The following is a 23,045-nucleotide window of genomic DNA, read 5'->3' on the forward strand; positions in this document are numbered from 1 at the left end:
TGTTGGGAGAGGTTTAGCGCGGGAAACCCAGAAAGGGAAGCACTAATAACTTGCCTGCTTGTTGATTGCAACTGCTTCTTCATCTATTTCCCAAAGTCGAGAGCTAAATATTGCTGGGATTTCCAACCGCGTTTTCTATTTCACCCACCCCGGCACTATATGGAAGCCAAGTTAGCTCGTAAACACAAATCGCAGTGATTGGATCCTTAGCAGTGCGGCCGTTCGATTCTCTTTCTTTTTGGTTCTACTTCGTTATTAGTTCTCAAATATATTTGTTTGCAACAAAAAAATGCCACCTCATGCAGCCATATAGAGGGCAGTTACAAGAAACACAATAACGAACTAGTCAAATATAATGGCCATCTTGAACAGAAGTGCAAGATTAGCGAAATTTAAAATTGGGGGAAGTGTAAGTGTTAAGGTCCAGAAACAGGAAAATGGCGGGCGTGTCTTACCAGCGCTACCCCACTGTGGAAATCCGAGAATTGGAAGAGGATTCCATGAAATTCGATCTGAAGGGTACTGATCTGAGCATTGCCAACGCGCTCCGCAGGGTGATGATAGGGGAGGTGCCCACGGTGGCCATCGAGCTGGTTTATATCACGGCCAACAGTAGCGTGCTTCCGGACGAATTCTTGGCCCACAGGTTGGGACTCATCCCTCTTGTCAGCGACTCCGCACTCCGCATGCTGTACGCCAGGGACTGCGATGCCTGCGATGGCGATGGCACCTGCGAACGTTGTACTGTGGAGTTCAACCTCGAGGTCAAGTGCACAGGCGATGAAAATATTGATGTTACTGCCGCCGATCTCACGTCCATGTCGATGGGCGAGTCTGATGTGGAGCCTGTCAGCACCCGCAAAGGGACCACGTAGGCAATCGAAAGCTTCCCTCGCCTTCTTTATTCGCCTTCTGCAAGCGACCTATTCCTTTAATCTTCTTAATTTCTATGGGAAAGGCTTAAAGCTTTTATATAGAGTAACTCATGATTTTTTTTCAAGATATTTTTTGAGGCTAATTTCAATTAAAATTTAGTAAAGATTTAAAAAAATTTGATTCACACTGTAGAATTAGGTAAGATTCTTGTGCTTGGATATTTTTCAGGGTTTTAAAAATATATTTTAAATGATTGTTTGGCCTTTGTTATTTGTCTTTCATTTAGAAAACAGACACGGCCAGCAACCTATTCTTTTAATCTTCTTAATTACCTATTCTTTTAATCTTCTTAATATGGAAAGGCTTAAAACTTTTATATAGTGTAATTTATGATTTTTTTTAAGATATTTTTTGGTTAATTTTAATTTTAATTTAATAAAGATTAAAAAAAATTTTAGTTCATATCTATATTGTGTAGAAAAAAATTTGAATTGATATATAAAATTTGAATGCTTTGAATATTTTTGAGGTGTTAAATTTATTTATATATTCAATAATATATTTTAAATAATAAAATATATTTTTGAGGTGTTAAATTTATTTATATATTCAATAATATATTTTAAATAATAAAAAAATCAAATTATTGGTTGAAATCATCACTATATTCCGATTAAAAAAAAAACTATTTCATGTGAATTCAATTTATTTGAAATCACTATTATACCCATTCCTGAACATTTTTAGCATTGGCACAAAATTAATTGATTTTTTTTAAGATAAATTATTTAAACAACTCCTTGGATAAAGGAGCATCAACAGCATATACGGTTTAGTATCTGCGTCTTAATTGCCAAAACTTTAATATGTACTGTAAATAATGGAATAAACCATTTACATCGACGCTACTAAATTCCAAGAAAGATCAACAGCAAACTGTTTCGGCTCTTCTTTGTTTATTTTCACAGAGAACAAGAACTGTATAACATAGTCCGCATCTTTTAATTGCAGATATGAATTTTTGGAATGAGTATTTAAAGATTGGAGGTTAGTTAAAAGGGTCCTGAATAGTTTTTTAACTTTCTTTGATTTTTTTTGGGGGCTGTCCGGCTTTCAAAATCACGGATAGTTTATCTATTTATAATTCATGAATAGTGAAAAAGTAAAAATATTTAAACTAAAAAAAATAGTATATTAATAAGTGAAATGTAGTGGAGTTAACAACAATTACATAGAGCTGTTCAGAGTTCCAAAAGTCGAGACATGGCAGTACAAAATAGTCTACATAAAAAAAAACATTCCAAGAGTTCTTGCTTGTGGTTTGCTTCACAAAATTTCCTAAGAATCTTATGACTTTGAAATACATAAAATTCAATGAAAGACCCGGTTTCTATTTGTGTCATCTTGCCCAGCATCAAAGGAAGGGGAGCTCTGCTTTTCCAGGTTCATTGGCTTCTTGAGTTGGCTACTGGTTTTTTCTATTTCATAATTGTCGGATGCTTGATTATTGGATGCTAAAAATAGGGATTTTTTACAAAGGCTAAATTTCTCACCCTGTTGCATTTAGCATCAGTATTGATTCTTTGCTTTTGCTGCATTAGCATGTTTATTATATTTTCACGCTCTTATAAACAATGGAGCTCAATCCCATTGATCTTTGTCTTAATTGAAAGGAAGATTTTCTTGTTGAAATGGATGCTTTCCTCATGCCTGGTATGATTCTTCTGAATTCCGCAAGGTCCCTATTGTCCATGCCGTGCAGTTTAGCTATCCAGAAAGTTGGAGAGATGACTTGTAGAGGAGGATCTTAAATCCTTGATGGAAAAAGTCTTCTATTCCTTGAATTCTAAAAGTTAAGTCCAGATTAGAGACATAGTTAATTCCCTAAGACATATATCCTTGCACAAAAGGATTGTGGCTTTTGTGCTTAGAGAAATTCGAATTTAGGGTAGATTCCCAATTTGCAATGAAAGAAAGGGAGTACTTCAAAAAGTTTTCAGAATATGGAGGACAAAGACACACAACAATAAAATTGCCTATAAGTAGACCTCTTAACAAGACTCCTTGAACTTTAGACTTGTCCCAAATTACCAACTCAGAACGAGACGCTGAACCAAAGCTAACAAATACAGGACAATTAACTGAACTAACTGAACATAGAGTAAAAAACTATTTCCATAGAAATTCTAACAGTATTAGCTTAATAAAAGACATAAGGGTTCCACGAGATTCCAAGAAGAATAGGGATAGGGCCGTAAGAAAACATGTCAAACCTGGTCCCACAGTGCAATTTCCTTTGAGTCTTACCTTGGTGCAAATCACCAGCTCGAAAAGGGATTCAGAGACGGATTCTATAGCATTAAGACTTACAGAATTGCATACGATACTAGAAGTCAAATTCCAAAGCAAGACCAAAGAGGCATTTAGTTGTAAATGGAGCTTATTGTTAGGCTCATTATATAGATTGGCCTACAGAGTTTTTGAACCAAAATCTTCCTCCAACTCCGAATCACCGGAAGCAAATCCAAAATCCACATTAGCACAGATGGTGCCCGACCAATAGCCTAAAGAGAAATTTCGAGTGAAACAAAAGGGTTGATACTCATTGGATTTAGGCTACTATGATGCCAATTTTGGTCATCTGCTCTCGTCATTTTCCCACTGCGAAAGCATACTAAAGCTCTGAGCTGTTAAATATTGATGACGGTCTAAATGCTTGCATGCTACAAGTACCATATTGTGTCCCCCGAGCTCCCATATTGAAGCATGGAGAATGATGCTCTGTCCATTTATTCTTGGGGAATTAAATGATGATTGAATGTCAATCCAAGCTGAACTTTATGGGATAAAAAATGTTGTTTCTACCCCCATTTTTCCTAAGGTTTCCTGGTTCAAGACTCGTGTTTAAATTAGTCCATTTATTAGCCAGAGAATTGAAGCCCTTTTTGACATATCAAAAAGGAGGAATCCAAGAAGAAACTTGCTTCCTTTTTGCCCTTGGTATAATGTTGGCCAATTTGTTGTTCATTGGTGTCACTTTATCAATCATGACTTTGATTACTATCATAGAATCCCCAATTATCATCAATGATCTGATTCTTTCTTCCTGGGCTATGAGGATGCCTTGAAATAAGGTGTAAGCCTCTGTTTGATTATTTGTTACATGACCTAGGCCCCATGCAAAAAATGCCATTGTATTTCCCCAGGATTAAAGAGTATTTCATTGCACCTGCCACCTTGGATTTCTGTTTGAAGCACCATTGAAGAATAGACCGTGTGATTTCTAACTGTAGGGAATTTTGGGGTCCAAAATGGGCATCAAAACAAAAATGTACCAACTTTAAAAGAACTAATAAGATTCAAGAAGATGATGTCAACCTCACAGGTAGATTTTTTTTTTGGAGGGAAAATAAAAGAAAAATACTTTTTTTTAATCGTATTTTGGATTTGTCTCCTTATAGATATACTTGTTGGAATTAAATTATACATCCAAATCCCCACAATGCATTCTTTTTAGTAGATTCACATTGAAATAAATTGAAAAATGTGTTTCTTGCAAGAAGCACATGTTTTCATGTAACTTCAATTTATCTTATTGTGAGTCTACTCAAAACTATGCATAGGGGGTAATTCAAGAAGATGATATCAATTTCAAAGGTAAATATATTAGGAGGAAAAAGAAAAAAATATTTTTTTAATCATATTTTTGACTTATTATAGATTTATTCAAATGTCAAGCTTAGGCACTTGTTGGATGCAAATGTAAATTCTGCATTCAACAAATACTCATTATGCATACTTTTAAGTAGATCCACACCGAGATAAACTAAAGATACATGAGAAAATGTGATTTTTCAAAGAAACACATTTTTTCATGTATCACTTTATCTTGGTGTGGATCTACTCATGTTAAATTTGGACAACTAGGTCCAAACTCCATGTTCTGATGCTCAGATTAAGAGGCTAATATTTTTGTTGGATTCCTCTTTCTGAGAGGTGTAAAATCCATATAAAAATAGTCTTAATCCGATGAGCAGAACTTATATTTTGAATTTATTATTCTTAATAAATTATATGTGCAAAGGTCAGCCAGTTTTGTAATGTAGGCTCACATGCCCAACAGATGTGTCACACACCCTCATTGATGGATATATATATACAGGAAAAGTTGGAGAGAATTTGATCACAAAAACAACTCACATCTTCCTCTCTCATCCTAAAAAGTACGAGCTACCTGGAGGACGAATTTCAGCCACACGTGGGAAGGACGAAGAGGATTTTTCTGCTGCTAGGGTTTCGCAGAAGTTTGACCAGCGTTGACTTTGGTCAACGCTTGGTCCAAACAAGCTGAAAACTTGTGGGAGGTTCGATTTTTGAAGGCCATACTACCTGGCACAAAAATTGAGGTCAAAGGGTTGACCGTTTTGCTGCTGCGTTGACTTGTAGCTTGCTGCCCCTACGTTGACTTTTCAGGACAACGTTGACTTTTGTAGAACTGAATTGGGTTGACTCATCTACTGGTTGGAGGGTTGTTGTGACACATGCTGGGCTGACTGACCAAAGGAGACTTTGCTGGTTGAAGCATCCTGTTGACCGCCGAAACAAACACATACATTTTTCTTGTTTCTGATTTGTCTTCTGTAAGATCTGCTTATATGTTCTATCTGCATTTTGCTTATCTACTTGTATGATTGCTGTGAGAAAAGTGAAATTGCTCTTAGCATAGAACATCTACAAAACTTTACATGGTATCAGAGCTGAGGTGAAGACAAACTCTATCTATAGCAATCATCATCGAAGGAAATGGATTCCTCTAAGCTTGAATTCAGGGAGAATGACAAGCTGACTGGAAGTGATGACTTCCATGCCTGGAAGATGTTATTAGATCTCAAATTAGAAGATCATGATCTCCTAGATCATGTGACAGGGAAGATTCAAGAACCTCCATCAAATGCCTCTGCTGCTGTTAAACACAAGTATAAGAAGGGAGAAATCAGAGCAAAACTGCTGATTAGGGAATCCATAAATAAGAGTCTGGTTGCCTACATATCTGAACTAGGCACATCCAAGGAGATGTATGACAAACTGATACTTATGTTCCGAGTAAACAATGTGAACCAAGTGCTATTCCTCAAGAACAAGTTGAAGAATATGAAGAAGGGCCGAGACGAGTCTATTCAAACTTTCTTTATGAAGTTGACCGAAACCAGGAACAATCTGCTAGCTATTGGGGAGACAATAGCTGATCGTGAGATGGTTCTCACTGCACTTGGAGGACTTCCATATGAATGGCAAGTATTCACAACTACCATTCTCAACAATAATACCATCCCTAACTTTGATGAGCTTCTGTCTAGATGTATGCAAGAAGAATCAAGGATGAAGGAATTTGATAATGAAAGAAATGCTGCCTATGTTGCTCATTCCGGAAAGAAGAACTCTGGTGGTTCCAAGGACAAAGGAAGGACTAAGACTCAAAAGAAGAAGGGTAAATGTTTCACCTGCCATAGGACTGGACACTATGCTAGAGAATGCCCCTTCCAGAAGAATTCTCCCGATAGTGACGACAACAACAACAACCGAAGGAATGGGAATCAAAGAAATGTCAAATCCAAAGGAAAGAGGAAGGCTCACTTTGAAGGAAACCATCCACCTTCTAAAAGGACCAGAAATACCAGGTATGAGGAGTCCAATGTTGTTGATAAAAGAAATGAGTATATTCTAATATCTGCTCTCTCAGCTGCATCTCCGCCCGACACTATGGATGTCTGGCTAATCGATAGTGGTGCCTCAAGACACATCACCGGATTCAAGGAAGCACTTTCTGACATGGTTGAAAGGGATACTAATCTAGAAATTACCCTCGGGGATAATGCCACTTATCCTGTGAAAGGGACCGGGACTGTGACCCTCCACTTGTCTCAAGGACAAGTCCTCCATCTACAAGATGTACTCTATGTACCCAAATTGAAGAAGAACCTTGTGTCTGTATCTGCCATGGAAGACAAAGGATTCAATGTAACTTTCTCTGATGGAAAGGTACTCATGTGGAAGAAGAGCTTCAAGGAAGCTATCTCAATTGGTTTTAGAGTTGGTACACTCTACCAGGTTGGAGGGAGTCCGTTGGGAGCTATGACTTGTGATACTATCCGTCAAACCGAACTATGGCACCGAAGATTTGGACACCTTCATTACAAGGCTCTTCCCGAAGCAAGGAAGGTGGTGACAGGGATGCCTGATTTTGGAAATAATCATAAAGGTGTATGTAAGGGCTGTGCTGAAGGAAAACATACAAGGGGACCTTTCCCCTCAAGTGTCACAAAGACATCTGAGATATTGCAACTGGTCCATTCTGATCTTTCCGGTATGTTGCCTGTAACATCCCTGGGGGGATGTTCTTACTATATGACATTTACTGATGACTTCTCTCGCAAAACCTGGATATACTTCTTGAAGAAGAAGGATGAGGCTTTCATGTGGTTCCGTACCTTCAAAGCCTTGGTGGAAAATATGACCGGAAAGAAGATCAAGATTTTGAGGACTGACAATGGCACTGAATATGAGTCAAATGAGTTCAAAGACTTTTGCAGAGAAGCTGGCATTAAGAGGGAGACTACCACTGCATATACTCCTGAGCAGAATGGTGTTGCTGAACGCAAGAATAGGACTATTGTGGAAGCTGCCCGTGCCATGCTATGTGACCAGGGTCTTCCAAAGTTTCTGTGGGGAGAAGCTGCAAATACTGCTGTGTACATTCAAAACCGATGCCCTCATTCCGCTTTGGACTCCAAAACTCCCGAAGAGGTTTTCTCTGGTAAGAAACCCGATGTCTCACATTTTAGAATTTTTGGATGTCCTGTCTATTTTCATGTGCCGAAAGAAAAGAGAAGTAAGCTGGACGCTACTGGGAAGAAAGGAATGTTTGTGGGCTACAGTGAGACTTCTAAGGCATATAGAGTCTATGTACCTGGTCAAAGGGAAGTAGAGATAAGCCATGATGTCACTTTTGACGAAGATGCTTCCCTGAAGAAAGTAGTAGATCTTCCTAGATCTGAAGAAAACCATGAAGAAAGACCTGGAAATCTGGAAGAACCCCAGGATGAGACTATGCCTGATGTTGAAGAGCCAATGGACCCTATTGATCCTTCCCCTTCTCTAGGAAAGAGGCCATCATGGCTCAGGGACACTCTCGAAGATGCTGAGGGTCATGCTGCCCCAAGGGGAACATTCCGAGAAAGCAAGAAGCCGTGTAGATACCAAGGGTATCTAGCTGCCATGAGTACTATTATACAATCTGAACCTGGATCTTTTGAAGAAGCCATCAAGCATCAAGTCTGGAAGGATGCTATGCATGAAGAATATGAGGCTATTATGAAGAATGATGTCTGGGATGTGGTCCCGAGACCGAAGGACAAATCTGTTGTCACCGCTAAATGGCTCTACAAGATTAAACATGGATCTGATGGGAGTGCTGAAAAGTTTAAGGCAAGATTTGTTGCCCGTGGCTTCTCTCAAAAGGAAGGAATTGACTATGACGATATATTTGCACCTGTGGCTCGATATACCACCATCCGATCCATCATAGCCCTTGCTGCTACACAAGGATGGAGTCTTCATCAGATGGATGTCAAGACTGCTTTTCTGCATGGTGCAATAAAGGAAGAGGTGTATGTAGAACAACCTCTGGGATTTGAAGTTCAAGATCGAGACACTTATGTCTGCAGGTTGAAGAAAGCCCTCTATGGGTTAAAGCAAGCACCCAGAGCTTGGTATGAGAGGATGGATCGTTACTTGATGAAGCTGGGCTTCACTCGAAGCAATGCTGATCCAAACCTTTACTTTAAGGTTGAGGAAGGAAAGCCTCTCATTCTAGTGCTGTATGTGGACGACCTCTTCCTGACAGGTGATGACCCTCTCATTCATCAATGTAAGAGGGAGCTTGCTGCTGAGTTCGAGATGAAAGACCTAGGACTGATGCACTATTTCCTAGGCCTGGAGGTCTGGCAGAGACCTGGAGAGATTTTCCTTTCTCAAGGAAAGTATATTGTGAAGCTTCTGGAAAGATTTGGGATGGTGGACTGTAAGTCCGTGTCGACACCAATGGAACTCAACTTTAAGAAGTTGAGTGGCAGCGCTGCAGGGCCTATCTTGGCCAATCCTACTGAGTATCGTCAACTCATAGGAGCTTTGATGTTCTTAGTGAACACCCGTCCGGACATATGTTTTGCAGTGAATACTTTGAGTCAACAGATGGTTGAGCCTCATCATTTTCACTGGGTTGGTGCCAAGAATCTTTTGAGATATCTTCGGGGCACGATAAACCATGGGCTGAGATACACTGTCGGGAGTGTGATACTCCGGGGATATACTGATGCCGATTGGGCTGGCAGTGTGGTGGATCGTAAGAGCACATCTGGATGCTGTTTCAATCTTGGCTCTGCTTCGATCTCATGGATGAGCAGGAAGCAGAAGTCGGTGGCTTTGAGCACTGCGGAGGCCGAATACATTGCTGCTAGTATGGCCTGTTGTGAAGCAGTTTGGTTGAGGAAGCTCTTTAGTGAGCTGTTCCAACATGTGCTAGATACCACTGTAATACTCTGTGATAATCAGAGTGGGATTCGTATGACTGAGAATCCTGTGTTCCACGACCGATCCAAGCATATTGATATCAGGTACCACTTTATCCGGGATATGGTACAGCGAGGCGCCGTAAGGCTCGATCATATAGGAACTGATGAGCAGGTCGCGGATATTCTCACTAAGCCCCTGGGGAAGGTCAAGTTCCTAACCTTCCGTGAGAGTCTTGGTGTCGTGGAAAGACCCTATGATGTGGGTCTTGTTGGACAATGAGCTCTGGGAGCTCTGGGGGCTTTGGGGATAGCTTCTCGGAGCTATAAGCACTCATAATGCTTCTGCCCCACCCTTGTGATTATTGAGCTGGTTCGCCACTCATTTAATCTGTGCCCCGTATGCATCCTACCCATTGAGTTCAGGGCTCATGGGAAGTACCTCTCATTTGGCCAATGAGGTGTGGAAAAGCTAGAGACTATTAGCAAAGACTGATGGGCGCATCAGAGATTGCCGTACTCTCTATCTAGGATGGCATGGTCCAACCACTTGATCTGGGATCAAGATTTGTGAGGCCTGGGACCTCTGGACTGATTATGTCAGTCGGGGAATGATGTCTTTGTGACTGACCCACTTCTGTTCTGAAATAAAGAAGCCAGCAAAGCAAGTTTCGGCGGGATGACTCACGATGTTAATTGCACTAATAGATGGAGTTCTCCCTAGTTGAGAGGGAGTGTTAAATTTGGACAACTAGGTCCAAACTCCATGTTCTGATGCTCAGATTAAGAGGCTAATATTTTTGTTGGATTCCTCTTTCTGAGAGGTGTAAAATCCATATAAAAATAGTCTTAATCCGATGAACAGAACTTATATTTTGAATTTATTATTCTTAATAAATTATATGTGCAAAGGTCAGCCAGTTTTGTAATGTAGGCTCACATGCCCAACAGATGTGTCACACACCCTCATTGATGGATATATATATACAGGAAAAGTTGGAGAGAATTTGATCACAAAAACAACTCACATCTTCCTCTCTCATCCTAAAAAGTACGAGCTACCTGGAGGACGAATTTCAGCCACACGTGGGAAGGACGAAGAGGATTTTTCTGCTGCTAGGGTTTCTGCTGCTAGGGTTTCGCAGAAGTTTGACCAGCGTTGACTTTGGTCAACGCTTGGTCCAAACAAGCTGAAAACTTGTGGGAGGTTTGATTTTTGAAGGCCATACTACCTGGCACAAAAATCGAGGTCAAAGGGTTGACCGTTTTGCTGCTGCGTTGACTTTTAGCTTGCTGCCCCTGCGTTGACTTTTCAGGACAACGTTGACTTTTGTAGAACTGACTTGGGTTGACTCATCTACTGGTTGGAGGGTTGTTGTGACACATGCTGGGCTGGTTGACCAAAGGAGACTTTGCTGGTTGAAGCATCCTGTTGACCGCCGAAACAAACACATACATTTTTCTTGTTTCTGATTTGTCTTCTGTAAGATCTGCTTATATGTTCTATCTGCATTTTGCTTATCTACTTGTATGATTGCTGTGAGAAAAGTGAAATTGCTCTTAGCATAGAACATCTACAAAACTTTACAACTCAAAACTATGCAAAGTGGGTACTCAAATGCAGAATTTAATTCCATATCCATTGAGTGCTTACACTTGACATTTGAATAGAACCTATGAGTAGATAAGTTGAATATACAATAAAGAATTCATTTTTTTTCTTTAAAAAATCGTAACTCAAGCGAACTTTTTATTAAGAAAAAATAAAAAGTTACATTGCATATGTTGAGCATTTCCAGAAGCAAAAAAGCATTCCGTAAGCTGCCACAAGGGCTTGAGTGCTTTCGCACCCCACGCAACGTTAGAGGACTAACGTGCACAAAGAATAAGAGAAATAGAAAGAGAGGAGAGAGGGGGAAGGGACGCTTCAGGTTTTCCTCCCCTTTTTCTTTTCAACCTTGCGCCACTCACCCACAGTGGGCTCGGTCGAGGCAATGACTAGCTGGGTTGATACATTTGGATGCCCTGTTTCTTTGTCTGAATCTGAAGTATCTGAGTGATGATGCCGTTTGATGCCTCCAGTGCCTTGATCCACGCTTGTCATCTCTGCCTGATTTTGCGGGGTCTCTGCCTGATTTGAGTGTGACTGTGAATCCTTGTTGACTGCTATATTCTCCTTTTGGTTCTCTATTTCAACCTCCTCAATGGTGGTATCATCCTCCTCTGCTTCTGTTTCTTCGTCTTCTGTTACTGAGGGGGCTTTCTTTCCCGCGGTTCTCTTCTTCATGACAGAGTCTATGTTCTGCCATCCTTTGTGTTTCCTTTGTTGTGGCTTGCTCTTGTTTAGACTTTTGCATGCATTGAACAGATGACCTGTTTGTTGACATCCCCTGCATCTGAATGCTGTATTCTCATAGTCCAGAGGTTGTTTCCACTGTGTATTGTTGAAATTCAGGATGATGCTTTCCGGTAACCCTTGGCTGAGATCAACCTCGACACATATTCTAGCAAAGGTAAAAATTCCTTTTAAGTGTCTTTCTGTATCGATCTTTAACATTTTTCCAAGAGTATTCCCTATAACTGATAAGGTCTTGAAGTGCCAGAAATGTATCGGAAGGTTGTGCAGCCTTACCCATACCGGCATCCTTGATACCACCATGGTATTTGGATCAAATTCCGGGAACCAAGGGGTAACAAATAATCCGGCGCTGCCCCAGAACCATGGTCCTTCAGTGAGTACTTTTTCCCTATCTTCTTCAGCGCGAAAAATTACTATGAAGAAACCCTTCGAGCATAGGTGGATCTGGCAGTTTGTTGTCCAGGCCGTATGGATCCATTGATATAAAGTATCTGTTCTGGGCCAGAAGCCGTTAAATCTACAAATAACGGCTTTTTTTTGTAGATCTGAGAATATGCACTCTACCTCTGGGATATCCAGAGGAATGGAGGGGCTCTCTGGTACTTCATCCACGATATACTGCCCTGGAGGTATATTAACAGCTGAATGTTCTTTCCCCTTTGTGGGTTCTTTCCCTTTTGCTGCGTCGCGGTAGGATCCTGTAGGTTTTGATGTAGCAACATCTTTAAAAGAACCAATGCCTTTAGGGCCTGGACCAGGGCTTCCTCCTCTCAGCCTTGTGCTTACAAAGATAGTTGAGTCTCGACCTATGCCGTAGTGCTGTATTGTAAAATTATCCTGCAGGATTTTGCCTGCATGTAACAAGCTTAGCAGATTTGATGGGATGCCTAAATCTGCTTGAATTTCATCCTTTAAATTTTTTATCACTGTTTCTGTCCAGATTTGCTTGCAGATAGATTTCCCTGACAGGGATCTGATAAAAATTTGAATGCGATCTTGTTCTGGGTCCTTGAGGCCTAGCTTAGACTTTTTTCCCCCTGAAACTGTTGCTGTTTGGATCTCAGAGGCGTACAGGGGGGCAGGATCCCCAAAGCTATTTATCCTGTGCTCAAGAAAAAATTCCACAGGTTCTGTTCGAAACAGGGGAATCTTGTCCTCTGGATTTGTGACGCTTTTGGAGGGGATGACCCTTAGCCTAGTGGTCTTCTCCGCCTGAGGATCTTGCTCTCGCATCTGATTAGATGAGAACAGGAGGGCAGCGGAACACGAGAACCACAAAGCACTGCCCAAGCCCCAACCTTGCAGACCTATCTTCCCCTTGAAAAAAAACCGGAGTAAAACAGATCGATTTTCCCTCCCCAATACAAAACTTGAAACTGTATCTAGGTGAGAAAAATCCCCACAAATATGCGGCAGAAAGAAAAAATACTCGTATTTTCCCACAGCTAAGAGCAGACACATTCGGGGAAAACTAATAAATCGACAATGGCAGAGGAAAAACCGCGGAAGGAATGTTACCCACGCACCAGCGTCTTCATCTTTCGACGCCCCCAACAGCAAGTGAAAGCAACCCTTCGCAGCTATGGGCTCGCATCTTTGAGCAAAACCAAGAAATCCCTTCTCTGGTTTTTGTCTGGCCCCAAAACAGAGATCATCCATACGCTCCCCTCCTTCATGAGAAAAACTCGGAGCAGCATTCCATATCTCCCAGAATCTCTTCGACAGGGATCTCGATCTGAGGCCGCATAAGCAGATGATCTTTTTAGAGATTTCGAAACCCAGGAAACCCCAGCCGCCATAGACCGCGACAGAGGAAGGAACCCAGGCGAAGGAGCCGAGCTGCCGGGGGAAGGAGCGCGAAACCCTAGCAGAAGCGAGCGCCATTTTTTTCCTTTTTTCAGAACAAAAAAAATAATCGTAACTCTTATTTTATTATCTTTCTTTAAAAAATTAGAATTTTTATTTTATTATCTTTCTTTAAAAAATTAGAATTTTTATTTTATTATTTTAATTATTATTTTATCATTTTCCGTAGAATGTCCATTTTAAACCTCAGATTTTACCTAATGCCTTTCACTAATCAATGAATTCCTGATTACCTTACCAAATGATCTAATGTGGATTACTTTGGATTAACTAAGATGGAGGGGGATGAGGGGCATTTTGGATTTCAAATTGATTCAGTTGGGCCTCTTCATCCTTCTCAGGGCTTGTTCTTCCTTGGATTGAATTCCCTTTACTAGTCGATGAATTCCTAAGTACATAGCCAGATTATCTAATGTGGATGACCTTGGATTGACCAAGGTGGAGGGCGGATGAGCGGCATTTTGGATTTGAAGTTGATTGAGTTGGGCCTCTTCATCCTTTTCAAGGCTTGTTCTTCCTTTTTAGACTTATGAAATAAATATTTTGCTAAGAGTCTAAGTTGCTTCCGTTGAAACGAAACTCGTTTCTTAAATGTTTATGTAAGTAAATGTATCATTCATGCTTTATGATTGCACATATCGCGTAGAGTCGCGTTTCGTTTCGCTTCCCGTTTCGTTTCGCTTCCGCGTTTCCCCGTTTCGTGCAACTTAGCTAAGAGTCCTTTTGTCTTTGTTGTTGTTAGGGTTGGATTTATCTTTTCTGATTGAATACTACATTATTCCTAGAAAGCCATATCTCCTAACATATATATTTAGAGAGGGCATCTCATTTTCTCTTTAAGGCATTTTTGTTTTGCATTGTTCCTTTATAGATATTTCCCCACGGGGACAACATTTCTTTCCATGTGTGGGGAATTCTAACATCATGATTAATTCCTACAAAAGTTGATATCTAGACCTACTTTGGTATAGTTATATTAAAAAACATTAGTGGAATTTTGATGTCTAAAATGAGCTTTCTAAGGAAAACAATAAAATAATAGTTAAAATAGTAAGATAATAGTTGTGAAATTTTAAAGAAAGAAATGAAACTATTTTTTTATTGTATTTTCAGTTTATCTCTTTATATGTTTACTCAAATTTCAAGTGTAAACTCCCATTGTATGCGGAATTAAATTTCATATCCAGTGAGTGTCCACTATGCACACTTCTAAGTAGATCCACATCGGAAAAAAATGACATACATGAAAAAACCATATTCAGAGTAGAACAACATCGATTTTTTTTCATGTATTTTAATTTTTTTTTCGATGTGGGTTTACTTAGAAGTATGCAAAGTGGGTACTCATTGGATGCAGAATTAATTCTGCATCCAACAGGTGTATACACTTGATATTTGAGTAATCCTATAAGGAGATAAGTTAAAAATACATTTAAAAAAACAGTTTTTTTCATGTATTTTCAATTTTTTTCGATGTCGGTTTACTTAGAAGTATGCAAAGTGGGTACTCATTGGATGCGGAATTAATTTCGCATCCAACAGGTGTATACACTTGACATTTGAGTAATCCTGTTAGGAGATAAGTCAAAAATACAATTAAAAAAGTAGTTTTCTTCTTTTCCTTGCAAACTACTTACTCCTAGTGATGACTTCATATTGAATCCTATTGGTTATTTTAAATATAATTTTGTTAGTACATTTTTTGTTTTGAGATTCATTTTTGACTTTAAATTTCCCATAGATGATATTATTCATTAGATTGGCATAAATCAAACTTGGAGGGTTTCATTAGAATGGCATAACTTACACTTGGAGGGTCCTTGATTTCCTCTCTATTTCAAATTATTCAAATTATTCGATGTGAGGAGCCTTCCATGTACCATAATCCCACAACATATGTTACTCTTGGGAAGCCTATCATCGTGCTAAATGAATATCTAGATTCGAGATTGAAAAGGTAGAGGAAGATATGATAACTGAGGTATGTATGAGGGTCCTTGATTTCCTCTCTATTTCAAATTATTCGATGTGAGGAGCTTTCCATGTACCATAATCCCACAACATATGTTACTCTTGGGAAGCCTATCATTGTGCTAAATGAATATCTAGATTCGAGATTGAAAAGGTAGAGGAAGATATGATAATTGAGTTACGTATGCCCCTTTTTTCAGAGTAATCAACAAACCCCCAACTTTTATGATCTCTTAAGTGGATATCCCATGATGCGCACCCACTTAATGCATTAGTAAGCTTTGAAACTAAATGAGCGAGGTGCACAGAAGGAGTACTTATGTTCGATCCTAGTTAGTGATTAGAGCTCACTAACCACTTTTGAAATGTCAATAAGGTTTTGAGATTTTCACTATCCATCCATAGCTTTAGAGGGTGTAATTTTACCTTGAGAGAAGGGGATAACTTTCCCATGATGTTGTCCTCCCAAATAGATATTTTCTTTCCATTTCCTAGTATCCAAGTATGCTTGGATTGTGGAGGATCCTTCACCCCACGGCCTCTTTTATTCTTGGGGTGTAGCACCCCTTGCGTGACCCCTATTTTCTAATGAACAAATGATGAAGTGTGTCACCAACATAGAGGACTATGAACGAATGGTATATTTTGTAATTTTAAATATAATTGCAAATGATTTAATGAAACGTGGTAGGTTGGTGTAAGTAATGGGATTGACATATACATGGTTTAGGGAGAGTTTTGATTGGGGGGGAGCTACCATGATAACATGCCCACCACCATATGGTTACAATTGTGATGATGGAAAGAGGCTACGTCGAGATTCCTCAAGGGAGAATGATTCTCGTCACGTGGGAGGACGAAAAAAACGAAAAAGGACACAGAGAAAGGGGGCATTGTTATTCAAGATAATAGAGAAAGGAGGGCATAGCAAGGATGGGAGGAGAAGGTTGTGTGTAGGAGAGGCAAAAAAAATGCAAGACAAAGTTCAAAAAATCTTTTGATTAGCGCAACTGAGGTGTGTTGACTTCAACATTGATGCATGGGAGTAGCTGGACTGTGATGCCCAAGCTGGAAGGATCAGTGGGAGGCTTAGTGGAGAAAATTTGGGTGACGAGTGCTTGCCGAAAGGGGGTTGAGAAACCAATTGGGTACTTGTTGAGGAAGTTGATAAACCACCCAATGCTTGCCTAGTAGGTTGATAAACCACTCTGGTGCTTGCTGTAAGGCTGCTAAACCACTAGGAAGGGTAGCCATCACTGGGGGTGCTTGTAGAAAGGGGTTGATAAACCATTGGGTGCTTTCCAAGGAGATTGATAAACCACCCGCTGCTTGCTTAGTAAGTTGATAAACCGCTTAGATAATGTGCTACTAGACTTGCATTGCTTGCCTTGAAAAGACAACTGATAAATCACCCACAGAGAAATCCCATACTCCTGAAAAGTTGAGCAATACCTCAACAAAATCTGGACTTGAAGCCTTGTAAACTTCCCTAGGCAGTGGACAATTGCAAGAAAGACTGTGTTGCAGTTGGCCTAGGGTTGTGTTGTAGCCGCTACAACAACACCCAAAATTTTGGCTCCCCCTCTGCTCGCCCTAGGCTATTAGGGTTTTGATAAGGTCTTCAATTGGTTACACTCTCTGCGACCCTTCCTATCAAACCCTGTTGGTGTGCCCATTCACGCTTCACATATTGAATCCACACATAATGTGGTGTCTCTGATACTGACCTTTTGATTGCATTAGGGTTTTGAAGGTTTGTCTCTCCATTGATGTATTGAGAGTCTCCCATGAATTCAAAACTTAACTTTCCATAGTACTCATTGCTCAATTAGTGGTGGCACCTTGTGTGAACAAACAAGACTTCGATCTTGCTTTCGTTATGTTGACCATACTAGGGTTTGAGAGAAGCCCTAAATTGGCAAAAGTGTAATCCCTTTCCTATATTGACCTAATTTGCATGCCTCTAGGGTTGCATTCTCATCGGATTCGCATGACATCATGATGAGGGTCATTGCAAAACATATTACCCTAGGTCCTTGACTGGTCCTACACCTCAGCATGTGCATTAGGGTTTGCGGGAATTATATATTCCTCTTGCATCCTTGTAACCCTAGAGTTATGTGATTGAAGGTCCAACCCTGCTTTCAATTAATCGTCATTCTTTAGGGTGCTTATCATCTTCACCCTTCTCATCTTATTGTGAAGCATGATCACATCAATAGCATTAGGCTTGATGGGATTACCTTTTGTCAATGACTTCGCCTCACTATCATCCTCACCCATTCCAAATTCATGAGGGTTGATGTATTGTTATCCTCATCATGCGCATCCTTGAAGCCCTAGATGGTCAGAATGGGAGTCACCTTCATGTTTCAACCTCACCCTTATGCCCCATGTGTATCACATCACACTAGATCTGCATCATGGCAAGAACCCCTTGATATGTTAGCACCACCTTGGTCGTTAGGTTAATGCATGTGTTCGGAACTAAACAAACTTGTATAAAAGGACTAACCTGCTATGACAATATCAACCTATTCATAGCACTGGCAACTTGTCTAAAATATACGCTAATGAAACCAACACATGTGGCATAACTGGAATCATGCCGAATGACGAAGCACTGAGATTTATCTATTTTGAATCATCCAAGACCACGTGTTGCATCAGTACTTGTCTATAACGGAAGGCATTAAAGGGGCACGAAGGGGTGCGTTGTAATTAGTCGCAATACATAAAGGAAGTGGCACCACAATTTCATATTACAACAAAAACCTTTCAAACAATCAAGTGTTCTCTGTATTTTGAGAGAATGATAGCAAAGAAGACGGTTTCAAGTATGGTCCTCCAGGGACAAGGAAAACTACTACAACTCTTGCAATCGCACACCAGCTTTTCGGGCCTGAATACAAATCAAGAGTTTTATAGCGGAATGCAAGTGATGATCGTGGTATTAATGTTGTACGCACAAAGATAAAGGAGTTTGCAGAAATTGCAGTAGGTTTTGGAAATATGAACGATGGTTATCTTTGTCCACCTTTCAAACTCATCATCTTAGATGAGGCAGATTCTATGACAGGAGATGCCCAAAATTCCTTGTGTCGAACGATGGAGACATACTTCAAAGTTACAAGGTTTTGTTTTATTTGCAAAGAGGAAGGAGTTCATCTTGATTCATATGCCTTGAGAATGTTGAGTTGTATTTCTGAAGGTGATCTTCGATGAACTATCATGTATTTGTAACGTGTTGCTCGCTTGTATGGATCATCCATTTCCAACACCGACGTCATTAGTGTTTCAGGGATAGTACCAAAGGAGGTGGTCCAATCATTGTTTCAAGCATGCAGAATTGGCTAATTTGAATTGGCGCAGAAAGACGTTTCAGACATCATATTTGAGGGACAACCAACATCCCAAATCTTTTCTTAGTTATACGACATGGTAGTCCAAGCTATAGATACTTTTGATGAGACAAAGGCACGAATAACCCAGAGATTAGTTGAGGCTGATAAATGCCTTATTAACGAAGCTGATGAATAACTACAGTTGCTTGATATAGCCAACAATGCAATGCGCTCCTTGTGTAATATGACCTAAGAATGTTGTTACTGATCTGAAATACACTTGACTAAATAGCTGACTAATGAGTTCATTCTCTGCTCACAATTCATGGTGACTAGTGGATAGGGTGAAGAATACTTTCAGGTACTGGATGTAGCAAGCAGTATGATGCATGCCTTCATGACATGTCTCAAGAATGTTTTCTTGAAACAAATTCAAACATGAACCAGTATGATATGATATGCATGCAGCGCCACACTGTGTAATGAGGTCATTCGTCAATAGAGTGAGCAGACCCTCGCTGGTGCGGTATATTCCCCTAGCCATGCACTCTGAAATGTGACCCTCAATTGCAACCCTCTCTCACCAGTTGCTGAGTCGCAACCTCAAGAAGCAACTGAAGGTGTGACCTTTGGTCAAATGCGAACATGTGACCTCCACAGGGCGCAGTTCTTGAACATGACCAGTCGTAGGGTCACATGATTTTGAGCCAACAGACCTCACGACCTCCCAGAGTCTGCCACTTTACGACCTCCCCTTCATTGGCATTGGTGAAATGCGACCTACACTAATCTGTCTACACTCTGACCTATGTCCTCAGGTGGTGTGCGACTTGCATTCAAGGCCACATTTGCGACCCACAACCAATGCGACCTGCCTAATTCCCATCGCATTTTGTCTCTTAGTCAAGCGATGAGGCATGATCAAATGGGTTATCTCCTGCGGTTGCATATTCTTATTCTCTTTGTCATCTTATTAAACAACACTATGAAGTCCCAGAAGGATAGTGCAGAGCAGAGGATGGTTAATGGATAAGAAGTGGTGCTGAGTGTTTTGCATGCACAAGACATTGACAAAGGGGTGTGTCAAAATCCAAATTATGAGTAACGCCTTGCATTGGATCAATATATGCAACAGTAAAGCTAATGTTGTTCCAATAGTGATGTGGCGATGTACTCAAAGGCAAGGGCAAGCTAAGGCATCAAACAACACCACGATAGCAATCGAAAATGGTATATTATAAGGGAGCATATGTGCGATAGAGGGCATTGTCCAAAAGGTACTTTTCATGTATATGGATGATGGAAAAGCCTTAGATATTTCACACCAGTTGATAAAGTACCCCTTGAATCAGGCCACAGATCCTACACAGGCTGCACAGGCATTATAACACTGTGGCATAGCAACTGACCACATAGGGGTCTAAACTAACATTATTTGTTTTAATGTTTTTCTTTCAATCAGTTGATTGTATTTCTAGAATCATTCTTTGTTTATAAATATGTTTGACCAATGTTAATCGCCTGCAGATAGAGAGAAGGGATGAGAATGTTGATTTATGCGAAGAAGCCAAGGCTTCTCATTGTATCTGTGTGGCTACTTAGACATTATGTCAATCTCAATGGCAGATCGCAAGGAAAGTGAGAATGTTGACCTAGGAAAGGGAGCTAGGGTTTCCACAAAAGCTACACAATCAGGGTTTCAACGAGATCGAAACTGGAACCATTCAGGCTCCTAAAACCTGGTGGCAATGTTAGGAACACAACGACATAAGATGACTGGATACAAGTGGGGCATGAAGGCAAGGATTTCAATCATTCATGTAGGTCTTCATGGTTTCACAACAATGTTGGCAACAAGGACCAACCTTAGGGTTTCTCAAAACCTCTATTTTCTCGTCAGATTCTCTCTTCTATCAGTGTGCAAATATTTTCATCATGATGTCGACATTATGTTGAGATCAATTCAGCATGTACTAAACAATAGGCATGAGAGAGAAGTGAGGAAGTTCAAGAGTCATGAGGAGAGGTCAAGGATCACGGTAGGTGAACAATCACCTCATCTCTATAAATTTGCCCTCATGCCTCATTGTCAGGGGGACTTTTAGCACTTGAGTTGAGGCTAGGATTAGATAGCTGATTTGTGCTTGAGAGCTAGAGGCACTCAACTCTTGGCAGCTAGTAGAGTGAGTTGTAGTGAGGCTAGGGTTTGCATTGGGCATTGATATGAGCACAACCCATGTTCCACTATTGGGTTTTGGTCAATTGCAAGATATGTACTTGAAGTCGCAACAACATTAATAAGATGTTCTTCATGTTTGACACTGATTCCCATGCTTACTCATGGTGGTTGTATTGGTTGTCTGATATTTTCACTGTATTTGTATGTGTGCTTTCATATACACAATATGTTATGGACTGGTTCATAGTTGTTGCATGTATGTTTTGCTTTCGATTCTGTTTACTTCTCACCATGTCGGTGATCTATTGTGAACTAGTTTGCAATTAACTTTGGGCATGTTCTTGTTTATGTATGTTTGATTGGGTTTGGCTCACTAATCCCTCTCATGACAAACCCCTTTTTATTGCTACTAAGACTTGTTTGTACCTCTTTCTGTAGTTTGTCAATCTTGGGTTGATTGTTTTCACTGTCTGGGCATTTTATTCTTATCCTCACTCTGACACCTTCTCATTTAACAGCCAAGAGCGGAAACATTCATGGTGGCAGTTGGGCCCACATATCGGATGGGGCTCCTACCCCAAATGATGTGAGGTCTAATTGGGGCTTCACACCGAGGAGACCCCCCTGATTGTTAGCGATGCATTTCAGCTTGTCAACTGATTGGGTGGAGAGTTGAAGTCCCACTCTTAATTATCAGTGTTTTATTTCTTATGATAAGTTTCCTACTTGTATCCTTGTGTATTTTAATTTTTAATGCAATGTAAATGATTAATTGTTGATAGTTAAATTTCTTAGGTTGTTAATGAGTAGTGTATGCTCTTGTGTATTTAGATGAGATTGATGCCTATGCGTTGCCATGTTGAGGGATATATGGTTCCTTGATTCACTGATTAACTCTTCATAATGATTGAATTGTGCCATATGGCCTTGGTTCTTAAGTTATTTAAAAGAATCATGCCTCTCTATATGTGGCTGTAATGACATGGATGTGGAAATTGTTGTCACACTACCAAGGGACTGATATGCCAATGTGTTGAGTTCCCTTAAGAATATAACACTAGTACTCCTAGGTTATTAAGATGTGTGGCCTTGCATTGAGCTTTGCAGTCATGTCTCTAGACTAGGGAGGTCATGGAATCATGGCCTTTGTTTATGAAAGCAATAGGTTCTTTGTTATTAGTGCAACTCAAGAGGGATTGTCCCAAATCTGTCAAAGTATTAAAGGACGTTCTCGTTTGTGGACATATATATTTATATATACATTTATGTCACGTCATGGTCCTTTGGGGGCCTTAACTTTTCTTGGTGTTTTGGCTAGAGGGGTGGGGCACGAGAGACAAAAGAAGTTGATGGAAAGCCATGTTCGTTACAAGATGGGTATATTCACATTGAGGGAACGATGACCTTGAGTGGAACAAAAGGCACAATACAAGTTGAATTGTGATTAATGGGTTCGGGGGACGATAAATCTCCCCGAAACTTGACTGGAATATTCTTGTCTCAGAATCATAGACCTCGAGGTCCCTTGTTGTGGCAACACATACGGTAAAAGAGGTCGAGGTTAACAGGGTTGGGGAATGAGATTAATTACCAACAGGTGATGACAAGTCTTTGACTTGCGTTGAAGTTTTGGTGTGGGCTCTTTTATGTTGTGGGTCTGAAAACACTTAAGATTGTTATAATGGGAAAATGTGGTTTTTGCACAGAGAGTCGATACCTAGTGGAATCTAGGCCAGAAGCTGAGGTGGCATCATGACATGTAGAGGGTGATGACATGGCACATATGTGGCGTGACATGTGGTAAGTGCTAGAGGCCTTTTGGAGGGCCAAGTGGCCTGAATTTGAGTGACACATGGCATCCTTAGAGAGGGCCACGTGGCTGG

General features: G+C 40.3%; 1 protein-coding gene and 1 pseudogene across 1 annotated transcript in view; both read left to right on the forward strand.

Moving 5' to 3' along the window:
• Nucleotides 1–23,045, forward strand: part of LOC149139839 (DNA-directed RNA polymerases II, IV and V subunit 3-like) — a 112,902-nt gene continuing 89,857 nt past the window's right edge. The window contains exon 1 of the mRNA XM_089446602.1: nt 1–871. Coding sequence (XP_089302728.1) covers nt 438–871 — 434 coding nt within the window. The 5' untranslated portion in view covers nt 1–437. The remainder of the gene's footprint in view (nt 872–23,045) is intronic.
• LOC149139840 (replication factor C subunit 2 pseudogene) lies at nt 16,344–19,236 on the forward strand (annotated as a pseudogene).

The sequence above is a fragment of the Pinus tabuliformis genome, chromosome X (assembly GCF_031772625.1).
Source record: "Pinus tabuliformis cultivar Carrire ecotype Pingquan chromosome X, CPIR1, whole genome shotgun sequence".
NCBI classification, from domain to species: domain Eukaryota; kingdom Viridiplantae; phylum Streptophyta; class Pinopsida; order Pinales; family Pinaceae; genus Pinus; species Pinus tabuliformis.